We start from the raw sequence: 12,018 nt of genomic DNA, 5'->3' as shown, positions 1-12,018 counted from the left end.
GCACAGCCGCCAGGTGAGGCCCGCCGGCCCCCGCCCGACCTTCGGGCCCCCGCCCGGCGCTATGGCCCCCTCCCCGGAGGCCGCCCAGCCCAGCATCCTTGCAGCCGCCCCGAGCCGAAGCGCCAGTCACCTGCCGAGACCCCTGGAACCTCTGGCTTTGGCTCCCAGCCTGGGCCTTACCCGCCTGGGCCACCCACCCCGTACTGCATCAAGCCCTAACTAAGCTGGGCAGAAGGCATCCAACCCTGGACAGCCGTCTCCAGGCTCATCCATACTCCTAACGACACAGATCTGCACTTCTGCCTGGCCATGACCTCACCCCAACAGAGGGCGGGAGATGGGCAGTGCCCCCCTGTGCCAGGATGCGCCATGCCCCTGGTCTGTCAACCTTCCTTATTCCCTGCAGTGCTCCCTAACCCCATTCAACCCAGTGTTCCCTTGCCTGGGCCCCGCCTCTCTGTCCTTGCTGAGTGTCCCATCTCCCCCAGCATGACATTGAACAGGAGGACCCCCGGGGGCGGACCCCCCTGGAGCTGGCCGTGTCCCTGGGGAACTTGGAGTCCGTAAGAGTCCTCCTGCGACACAGTGCCAACGTGGGCAGAGAGAGCCTGCAGGGCTGGGCAGGTAGGGGCAAGCACGGGGGTGGGGGTAGGGGTGGGGGGGAGGGGGTGGTGCCAGAAGCCAGCCCAGAGCTGTCTCAAGGGCTCCCCTCAGCAGCCTGGTGCCCCCCAGTCCTGCAGGAAGCAGTCAGCACCGGGGACCCTGAGCTGGTGCAGCTAGTGCTTCAGTATCGAGACTACCAGAGGGCCACCCAGAGGCTGGCGGGCATTCCAGAACTGCTCAACAAACTCCGCCAGGTACCGTGGACACAGGGGAGTGGCTGGGAAAGGGCCCCCCCTGGTCACTTGGGCCGGGTCTGGGTTTCTCACCACTGTGGACAAAGACTGGCCCTCTCGACCTCCTCACCCATGGTCATTCATGTAGGACACCTGGGGCTGAGAGCAGGCCCTTGGGCAGGAAAGCCCTGCCCGGTGTCCAGGGGTCCCTGGTGGAGGTGCTAGCACTTTAGGCTTTCGGCTTCATGGAAAACAGAGTCTCTGTGTGGGGGGCATGTGAGATCTCCTAGAGGGGTGTGGGCTGGGCCCCTGGAAGAGTTGCACATGCTCCTGAAGGTAGGTGGAGGGGTCTGGCTGGCTAAGCACCCATTGATCCCCATGCTCCGCATCCCAGGGACAGGCCCGGAGGGACTCGTTGTAATCTCCTTTGCAGGGGAGGATTCCAACTCAGAGGGGCAGCCCCCACAGGGCCCCCAGCAAGCCCGTGGCCATTGAGGCTAGCCCCCAGACCTCCAGGGGCTGCAGCCCGATTCTCAAAGACCCCACTTGTCTCCCTTTTCTGGGCAGGAATTGACAGGGCTGAGGGTGGCATATCAGGGCCAGCTGGAGGGCTGGGGTCCCAGGAAGGGAGTATGGAGCGCCGGGGCCACTGGCGCCCACACCCCAGAGACCCTAACGGCAGCTCTGGTCCACTGTAGGCCCCTGATTTCTACGTGGAAATGAAGTGGGAGTTCACGAGCTGGGGTGAGTGGGGCTGCTGGCTCCGGGTCTTGGGGTGGGCTGTGGGGAGTAGTCGCAGTAACCTCGCTGCCCCTGCAGTGCCCCTGGTGTCCAAAATGTGCCCCAGCGACGTGTACCGTGTGTGGAAGCGTGGGGAGAGCCTTCGAGTGGACACCAGTCTGTTGGGCTTTGAGCACATGACCTGGCACCGTGGCCGGAGGAGCTTCATCTTTAAGGGCCAAGGTGAGCGCCGCCCACCGGCCCCTGCCTGCACCCCAGACACAGACCCTCAGTTGGGGGGGGCGGTGTTCCCCTCTGCTTTGAGCCTACCTCTGACTTGTGCCCCATCCCACCCATGGTGGCTGGCAGAGTCGGGGGCCCTGGTGATGGAGGTGGACCACGACCGGCAGGTGGTACACACGGAGACACTGGGCCTTGCCCTGCATGAGCCGGAAGTGCTGCTAGCCGCCATGCGGCCCAGCGAGGAGCACGTGGCCAGCCGCCTCACCTCTCCGATTGTCTCCACCCACCTGGACACTCGCAACGTGGCCTTTGAAAGGTCAGCCGGGGCATGGTCACTGTGGGTGAGATGGGGCAGGGGCAGAAGCCTTCAGTGTTGAGAGCAGGCCTCCGAGAGGCTGCTTAAATGGGAGGGTTGGTGTCATGCCAGTCACTGCCTGTGGTGGCCAGGCTCTTGGGGCTTCGACCTACCCTGTACCTGTCTGTCTCGGCAGCTTTATTCCCGGGGAGAGAGGAGGACAGGACATCCGGTCTGTTTTTTTCTGATCTCATTTGTTCCCCTAACAAGGATTTTGGCTGGGGGTTAGGGCAGTACGTGCTCACAAAAACAAGCTGTATTGAAGTATCATTCACCTATTTGAAGTGTGCAATTCAGTGGTTCTTAGTATATTCATAGATCCATTGAAACACCACCACAATTCTAGAACATTTTCTTCAACAGAAGCCAGCCCTGAGCAATCCCCGATCTCCTCTCTGGACCTTCTATAACTTAGCATAATAACGTCTCCCAGGTCCTTTTTTAAAAAAACAAACAAAAAATTTTTTATTATACGTGATGTGGAGGTTTGACGTTTCAGATCATGAACTTTGTATTCAAACGTTTAAACGACTCATCGATGCCCATCTTCCATTTCTCCCAAGGTAATGCCGATCAGCAGTCGGGCCCACTGCTCTGTCTTCTCTCCTTTGCCCTCCCTGCTCTTGGCAATCTCCAAAAGTTTGTTCGCCTGGGAGTGAAAGTCTTTATCTTGTTTGTTTCTTTTCCCTTTGTGTCCCTGGTCTCGTATCATGCCTGCCCTTTTGTGATTGATTAATTCCACCCCGTATTGGCTAATGTCCTCCAGGTCTGGCCACGTAGTGCTGCCTTTGTTTGTTAGCGACGCATTAGCAGTCCATTGTGTGTGAGTACCAGTATTTGCGTGTCCTCTTTTTTACCCATGGGCACTTAGCTGGTTTCCGTCTTGCTGTCGTGAACAGTGGGCTATGCTGTAGCCGGTGCCAGGGCTTCTCTCTGATGGCCGAAGAGTATTCTGTCTGGTGACAAGGCCACATTTTCTATATCGATTTGGTAGGGCATTTGGATAGTGTCTTCCCCTTTGGGGCTGTTGTGAACAATGCGGCCAAGTCGTTGTGTGGACAGGTTTGGGTTTCTGGGAGTAGAATTGGGTCCTGCAGCATCATAGGAAGAGCTGCCGGCCTGGACTGCTTTTCAGAGTAACTGCGTCATTACGCCGTCCCCCTGACAATGTACAAAAGTCCCCATTTCTCCTCCTCCAGAACGCTGCTAACTAATTAGGTGCCTTTGATCAGGTCATCCCAGGAGGTCTGAAGAGATCCCTGGTGGTTTTGAGCTGCTGTTGCCTGAGGACTAATGATGTGTGAGCGTCTGTTCACGCAATTATTAGCCATTTGTGTATCTTCCTGGGAGGGCCTTTGCCCCTGTTAGAATTCAGGTTATTTTTCCCTTTATTACAAGTTACAAGAGTTCCTTCTAGTCTAAATATGAGGGCCTTCTCAGGTGGATGATTGGCCCATGTTCTACCATCTGTGGCTTGTCTTTTCACCATCTTAATCATGTCCTGGAAGCAAAACTTTTTCATTTTCATGAAGTCCAGCTTATTTGTTATTTTCTTTTGTTGACTGCACTTTGGGTGGCTTATCTAATAATCTTTTGCCAAATCCAAGGTCATATAGATTTGCCCTCTGAGTATTGGATGCTCTTGTCACTTCACATTTAGGTCTTTGACCCATTTTTTCTGTGGTGTATAGTATGGATCCAACTCCACTCGTTTGTACATGGCTATCCGGTTAGTCAAGCATCATTTGTTGGAAAGACTTCTCTTGCTTCACGAATGGTCTTGGTGCCCGTTTCAAACCCAGTTGGCCAGAGACATACGGCTTTACTTCTGGACTCTCACTTTTTCCATTGGTGAACGGGGTGGGGAAGTTTCAAAAAACGTCATGGTAAACTGGAATTCAAAGAGAACAGAATTTTTCCATGAACTTTTTGAAGCCCCTGCATCTTTCGACTCTTATGCCAGTACCACACTACCTGAGTACAGTTGCCTTGTACAGTTTCAAAATTCCCATGTGTGAGCCATCCAAATGTGTTCTTTTTCCAGGATTACTTTGGTATGCAGTTCCACATGAATTTTAGAATGCACCCTGCGATTTCTACCAAAACAGCTGGGATTCTGATAGCATTGCGTTGAATCTGTAGATGACTTTGGGAAATACTGCCATCTTACCAATGCCCAAGAGCCCTCGTGGTTCAGCGGTTACTCGTTGGGCTGCTAACCACAAGGTCAGCAGTTTGAAACCATCAAGCACTCTGTAGGAGAAAGATGGGGCTTTCTGTTCTCATAAGGTTACAGTCTCAGAAACTCACAGGGGCAGTGCTACCCTGTCCTATAGGGCCTGCTGTGAGTCAGCATTGACTGGATGGCAGTGAGTTTTGGCTTTTTTAACAAGGCTGATTCTTCTGATCCATGAACATGGGATGTCTTTCTGTCTTTTTAGCTCTTTCCTTTGTTTCATCCGCATTGTGTTGCTTTCAGAATGAAAGTTTGGCACTTCCTCTGTTCAGTGTGTTCCAGAGTATTGTATACTTGTTGGAGCCATGGATTCCGACTCATAGCAACCCTGCAGACAACAGAAGAAAACATCGCCCCGTCCTGCACCAGCTTCACCATTGGTCTCTGGTTGAGCCCGTCTTTGTACCAGTGTGTCCGTCTATCCTGTCAGGGGCCTCCTTCCTCTTTTTCACTGTCCCTCCACTTTATCAAGCATGCTGTCCTTCTCCAGGGAATGTTCTCCTGAAAACATGTCCAAAGAACACGAGACAAAGTCTCCCCATCCTTGCCTCTAGGGAGCATTCCAGCTGTACGTCTTCCAAGACGGATTGGTTTGGTCTTTGGCGTCTGTGGTACTTTCAGCAATCTTCACCAGCACCGTCATTCAAATGTGACAATTCTTCTTCCGTCTTCCTTAACTCAGTGTCCAGCTTTCATATATACATGAGGCGATGGAAAATACCGTGGCTTGGGTCAGGTGCACCTTGCTCTTCAAAGCAACATCTTTTTGTCTCAATAGACACTGAAATAGTATTTCACGAAACCCAATACCCTTTCATAGTTCAAAAAACACACACAAAAATACTATAGACTCAACAAAGTAGGAATTCACAGGTCTTACTCAGCTTGATAAAGGTCACCTATCAAAAACCCTAACATCATACTTAGTGGTGAGAGACTGGATACTACCCCCCTAGGATCAGAAACGATACCGAGATGTCCACTCTCCACTTCTGTCCAACATTGTGCTGGAGGTTCCAGCCAATAACACAAAAAAAGACAAGACTAGACGCCCAAATTGGAAAGAAGTACAACTCTCTCTCCTTGCAGACGATACAATTGTATGTGTGAAAAATTCCCAAGGCAACCACTAAAAACTAGTAGGCAAAGAAAATGTTTACTACACTGCAGAACTTACACTTAAGAAAAAAGCCAAACTCACAGCCATGGAGGCTGAGACTGTAACTGTTTATGGGAGTTAAAAACCCAGCCTTTTGAAGAACTGCTAGTGGTTTTGAACCGCTGACCATGGAGATTGCAACCCACTGCATAACCACTACACTACCAGGGTCATCCTGCGACCCTATAACAGTACATAAAAAGCCAATTGTATTCCCATACACTTGCAGTGACCCATAGGAATGACAAGGAAAAACGTTTAATTCCCTGAAGCATTTGCTCACAAAGATCGAGGACAGCAGCCTTCCCAATGGATTTACAATGCAGTGTAAAGAAGACCCGAGTCCTCACCACTCGGCCAAGAGGTCCCATCACGATGAATGGAGAGAAGACTGGAGTTGTCAAGGGTTCTGTTTCTCGTGCATCCACAACCCATGCTCACTGGCGCAGTGGTCAACAAATCACACGATGCCTTGCCCCGGTGAATCTGAGAAGCCAAGTTGAGCCCAGGCCCTGGAGAAGGAGGTCTTGTTAGGTAAAGCAGAGGGGCAGTGAAGGAGAGGTGGGCCCTCCAGGAGATGGATTGGCCGCTGGCTGCAGCAACGGGCTCCGGTAGAGGGACAGTGGTGTAGATGGTGCAGGACCGGGCAGTGCTTCATTCGGTGGTGCCCAGGGTCACGATGGGTCAGAACCAACTCCACGGCATCTAACAACAACATGGAGAGAATCGTATCCTTTTTTTTTTTTTTCTATTGATGTGATGCTTGATATTAACTGTGTTTTAGATGTTGAACCAATCTTGCAAGTGGGGTAAATCCCACTTGGCCACTGTGTGTAAGTGTTTTAGATGCAGTTGGATTTGGTTTGTTAGGGTTTTGTTGAGGATTTTATTTGTCCCTGGCGACAGCACGCATTGGTCTGTACTTTTCTTTCCTGGTATGATGTCTGCTTGGTATTGGTATCATGGAGTTAGAAAATATTCCCTCCTCTTACATTATATGGACAATGTGCCTGAAGAGTTGGTATTAATTTCTTTTAAATGCTTAGTAGAGGATTCAGTAATGAAGCCATTGGGATCTTAGGTTGTATTTTTAAGTAGTTTAATTTTTTTTTTTAACGAATTCAGTCGCTTGTTATAAATCTATTCAGATGATCTGTTTCTTCTTCAGTCCATTTCGGGGATTTGTGTCTTTAGGAATTTACCCATTTCGTCCAAGTTGTTTAATCTATTGACACACAAGGGTTCACGGTGTTTTTTAACGTGTTCTGCTAAGTTAGGTAAAGGTTTGCAGAGCCTATCAGTTTTACATCCAACAATTCATACATACTCCGGCTCTGTTCCGCCATTGCAAACCCCCTCAGTGGACACCATCACTTACCTTCCTTCCTCCCGCTGTTTTGTTTCCATTCTTCCCGTCCCGCTCTCTGAACTTGGCCTGGGATCGATGCTGCCGTTGGATCTCAAGTGGTGGAGATGAGTTCAGTTGCAACCTGACGGGTATGAGCTGTGGCTATGGGAGTCCCACCCATCACTGTCCGATCAGTAAGCCTGATCTCTTTGGTGATTTTGGTAATGTTGTCCCTGTGATCCTTTTCAGAACGCCTGGCGCTGGTAGCAGGTCACCATGGTCTTCAGGTCTCAGGGTTGTGGAGACTGATGTCTGCATAGCCGCTGGTCCACTGGGCTAATTGGTGCCTGTGTCTTGATGTTCGTCCTTTTCCTTTCCTCTCGACAGGGGGAGAGCAATAGCTTCGCGTTTGATGGCTCCTCACGAGCCTTTGAGACCCGTCTGTCCTCCCCAAAGGAGGACGGAGAACATTGTCTTTGCTGACTGCTCATAGTGGCCGTGGTCACTTGACCTTGGTGTCCTCTGAAACGAGGGGATCGATCCCCCACGCCCAGGGGCTTGTTCTCTCATGGTGTTTGGTTGTGTTGTGCGAGGAACTTGTACAGGGATCAAGAGGCAGTTGTGTGCGCAGAACGCGGGAGTACTGCATGGTTCAAAATCAGGAAAGGTGTGCGCAGGATTGGATCTTCTCACCGTACTTGTTCAGCCTGTTTGCTGAGCAAATCATCAGGGAAGCCGGCTTGTATGAAAAAGAATGCTGCATCGCAATGGAGGAAGGCTTATTCACCTGAGATATGCAGAGAACACAGCCTTGCTTGCTGAAAGTGAGGAGGACTTGAAGCCCTTGCTGATGCAGATCAAGGATGGCAGCCTGCAGTGTGGACGACGACTCATGTCAAGAAGACCAAAATCCTCACGACCGGACCACCAGGTCACACCATGCTCAGTGGAGGAAAGGTTGCAGCTGTCAAGGATCTCACCTGGCTCGGCTCCACTATAGATGCTCTTGGAAGCAGCAGCCAAAAGATCAAAAGACGTGTTGCATGAGGTAAACCTGCTGCAGAAGCTCTCTTTCGAGTATTAAAGGAGCAAAGGTGTTACTTTGAGGATTCCGGTGCAGCTGACCAAAGCCATGGTGTTCTCCGTGGGCACCATCTGCATGTGGATGTTGCACACTGGACAAAGAAGACGCAAGAAGAATCAATGCATTTGAATGGTGACTCAGCTGGAGAAGACTAGTATTGAAAGGACCACGGACGGCCAAAAGGACAAACTAGTCTATCTTGGGAAAAGTATGGCCAGAGTGCTCTTTTGAGGCAAGGATGATGAGATCTTTGTCGTAGATACTTTGGACATGTTGTCGGACGAGACTGTTCTCTGGAGAGGGACATCATGTTAGGTAAATTGGAGAGGCAGCGAGAAACAGTCAGGCCCTCAGCAAGATAGACTGAAACCAGGGCTGTGACAATGGGCTCAGGCTTAGGGACAATCATAAGGGTGACACAGAACCACATAGTGTTTTGTTCTGCTGTGCAATAACAAGTGCATTCAGTAAGAGCAGGGCTTCAAAAAGTTTGTGGAAAATTGGGATTAAAAGGCAGTGGAATTTTTCCCCGCCCCTTCATATTGTCCTTTTGTGATTGACTTACTTCACTCAATACTACGTCCTCCAGGTTCCCTGTTATGAAGTGTTTGGGAGATTCTTTAACACTGCATCGTACTTCATTGTGTGTGGGTACCACAGTTGATCCATTCATCAATACAAGGGCACTTAGATCGTTTCCATCTCTTTACTAAGGTGACTTACAGGCAATAGAGAACATAGGCATGGGTGGAGCTATATGAGGGGGCTTCAAGCCCAAAACAGAAGAGATCATGACAAAATGGAAATAAAAGATAACGGAATTTTCCCATTAACTTATTGAAGCCCCCTGGTATCTGTCCATAACCCAGCTCTCATTTCTTTAGGATAGATAGAATCGAGGGATTGCTGGATCGAATGGTATTTCTGTTTCCAACTTGTCAAGATGCACCATACTGTTTTCCACAGTGATGGCCCCATATTCCAATCCCGCCAGCTTGGCGGGAGAGCTACAGTCTAGCCACATCCTTGCCAGCATTTGTTTTCTGCCTTATTGAGCTTAGCTTTCTTCAATGGGATACAATGCTACCTTGTTGCTAGTTTCATTTGTATCTCTAATGGGTAACAATGGTGGGTAATCCATGTGTGTGTTGGCTGCCTGAAGATATATTTGGGTGAAATGTGAAGTTTCGGTACATGTCCTCTGCCCATTTTTTAATTTTTGGGTCTTGGTTGTTGAGTTGAAGTTTTCTGTGTCGCTTTGAGGTTAGTCTCTTGTCGGGTGATTGCCAAATATTTTTTTGCCCAATATGTAAGTTCTCTCTCTCTCTTTTTTTACTCTTTCGCAGAAGTATTTTGAAATATGTCATTTTTAGAAAGCCCCCATCGTCCAGCTTATCTACTGTTTTTAATGCATTTTTTGGTTATGTTTGATAGTCTGTTTAGTTGCTCTTAGTTTTTCTTGGCTAAAAAAAAAGCTTTTCTTGATTTGTAGTTTGATTTTACATTTAGGTTGTTAATCTAGAGTTTGCTTTTCTATACCGTATGAGGGGTGCGTTTTGTTTCATCTGCAGATAGCTATGTAGCTTTGCCAATGCCATTTGTTAAAAGAGACTGTAACTTCCCCATGTGATGGATTTTGACACTCTGTCAAAATTCAGCTGTCCACAGGTGCATGGATGTGCTTCCGGGTTCTCGATCCGTTGTACCAGTGGCAAGCTGTTTTGTCTATGGCAGTTGTATAGTAGACTTTGAAATAAGGAAACGTGATATCTCTTACTTAGTTCCTAATTAGTGCTTTCCTATCTGGGTTCTGTTTCCTTTCTATATAAAGTTACTGATTCCCTCCCTCCCCCATCTTCCTAAAGCAGGCTCCTGGTATCTAAACCAAGATCTCATTATATCGGGAAGTTGCTCTGGGTAGTGTTGACATTTTCAGCCTTGATTCTTCCTATCCACGAGCATGGTGCGTCGAGCTCTTCCTTATTCCTTGTACTGGTGTTTTGTAGATTTTCCTGGATAAGCACTTTGTAGCTCTCTAGATGTATTACACAGTATTTTGCCTTTCTGGTAGCTGTTGTAAATGGTATGATTTTCCTTGCTCCCTTTTCAGAATTCTCTTTGTTGGTGTAAACTGATCTTGAGTGTTGACCTCATACCTATCACTTTGCTCACTCTGTCAGTTGGTTCTAATAGTTTTCTTGCTAAATCTCTTGGATTTTCTATGTACAGGATAGTATCATCTGCAAACCTGGATGCCTTCTATTTCCCTTCCTTCCCCTATTGCCCAGGCTAGAATTCCCAGTACAGCGTTAAATGGGAGTGGTGATCAAAGGCATCCTTGACTGCTGAAGATCCTTTCAACTTTGGGGGTGTTTTATATTCATTTTCATTTATCTCAAAGCATTTCTCAACTTCCCTTTTGTGTTCTTCTTCCACACAGAAAGTTTTTGTTTTTTTCTTTTGGGGTGGGGGGTATTTGTTTCATGGGCACATTTTTGAAAGTTTCTCAATTTTATTGTTTTTTTGCTATTGATTTATAATGTTATTCCATTGTGGCCAAAGGACATACCCTGTACTGTTTTTACTCTTTTAAACACATTGAGGCATGTTTTATGGCCTAGCTTTTGACCTTCTCTAGAGAATGTCCGTGTACCCTAGAGAAGAAGACAGGTCCTATCGTTGTCGCGGGGAGGGCTCTAGAATGTATTTTGGGCTGTCCTGCTATTCCTTGTTGGTCTTTGGTCTCGTCTCCCCTTCTTCAAAAGTGAGGTCCGGAAGCGTCAGCTGTCACAGTTGCATCAGACAGACTTTTGGTTTTTAATTGTGAAACATTTCAAGCGCATAGAAAGAGGAGAGCAACATCATCGATCTGCTTGAACAGCCTAACAACCGTCTTGATCCCTCTAGCCTCCTTTAACTTTTCCCTTTTATCCCCCTGGAGCTCTGGTGATGCAGTTGGCTACTGGTTGGGCTGCTAACTGCAAGGTCAGCAGTTCAAAACCACCAACCGCTCCCCAAGAGAAAGATGAGACTTTCTACTCCCATTAAGATCTCCGTTCTTAGAAACCCACAGGGGCCATTCCGCCCCGTCCGAGAGGGTCACTACGAGTCAGAATAGACTTGATGATGTGAGTTCGGTCTGGCTCGGGAGTACTTTGAAACATCCCAGATACCATTTCTACAGTACATGCGTCTGCAGATGACTCGGAAGCGAGACAGATGTCTTTAAAACCCAACGCTGAGGCCCTGTCACCGCTCACAAAACTGATGGTCTTTTCTCATCAGCCTCTACTCTCCCAATCTAGCTTCAAACGTCCCCAGCTGTGCAGGCACCCTCTGCAGGCCTCTGCGTGTCTCAGAACGGAGGGTGACCTCACTGTGGTGCAGGTGGGGGAGCTGTCGGTACAGGCTGTTTGGGGAGGCCCTTACCAGCTGCTGTTGGGATGGTTTCAGGAACAAATGCGGCATTTGGGGCTGGCGGTCCGAGAAGATGGAAATGGTTAGCGGCTACGAGGCCAAGGTAGGAGGGGCTGGCGCTGGGGGTACGGGTGGGAGACAGGCTCAGGAACTCCGCTCCTGTTCCCCCCCCACCCAGGGTGCTGATGGAGCAGCAGCAGAGCTGTTGGGCTCCAAGAGCCCTGTGAGGCCTGGGTGCCCGTTCCCAGCTAAGCATGTCCAATTCCCCTCAGCAGGAGCCCCTCCCTCCCAGGGCCCCAGGAAAGGAGAGGAGGGGGCTGCAGCTCCTCCTCAGGGACCGATGCCCTGGGCATAGGCCCTGCCACCTTCTCTGTCTTTAGGAGTGAGAGCGCTTGTCTGTCTCCTGGGCCAGGAAGGCTCAGGTCCTGTGCTGTTGTGAGGGACAGGCTCTGAGCTCCCAGCTCTCCCTCTGCACCCCCACCCCTAGGTGTACAGTGCCACCAACGTGGAGCTGGTGACACGCACCCGTACGGAGCACCTCTCTGATCAAGACAAGTCGAGGAACAAAGGTAAACCCAGGTGCGACTGCCTGCCGCCTGGTCACACCGTGTGTGTGTGTG

The 12,018-nt window shown here is 49.6% G+C and overlaps 1 protein-coding gene across 1 annotated transcript in view; it reads left to right on the top strand.

The window, feature by feature from the left end:
• Window positions 1–61: 61 nt before the first annotated feature.
• ANKRD13D (ankyrin repeat domain 13D) overlaps window positions 62–12,018 on the top strand; it is a 14,778-nt gene continuing 2,821 nt past the window's right edge. The window contains exons 1-8 of the mRNA XM_045297152.1: window positions 62–200; window positions 472–624; window positions 733–857; window positions 1,535–1,580; window positions 1,656–1,799; window positions 1,926–2,115; window positions 11,435–11,501; window positions 11,886–11,972. Coding sequence (XP_045153087.1) covers window positions 62–200; window positions 472–624; window positions 733–857; window positions 1,535–1,580; window positions 1,656–1,799; window positions 1,926–2,115; window positions 11,435–11,501; window positions 11,886–11,972 — 951 coding nt within the window. The remainder of the gene's footprint in view (window positions 201–471; window positions 625–732; window positions 858–1,534; window positions 1,581–1,655; window positions 1,800–1,925; window positions 2,116–11,434; window positions 11,502–11,885; window positions 11,973–12,018) is intronic.

Source organism: Echinops telfairi, unplaced genomic scaffold (assembly GCF_000313985.2).
Source record: "Echinops telfairi isolate 266 unplaced genomic scaffold, ASM31398v2 ScPeMD7_7417;HRSCAF=8455, whole genome shotgun sequence".
Taxonomy (NCBI): domain Eukaryota; kingdom Metazoa; phylum Chordata; class Mammalia; order Afrosoricida; family Tenrecidae; genus Echinops; species Echinops telfairi.
This window is presented reverse-complemented; position numbering and strand designations above follow the sequence as displayed.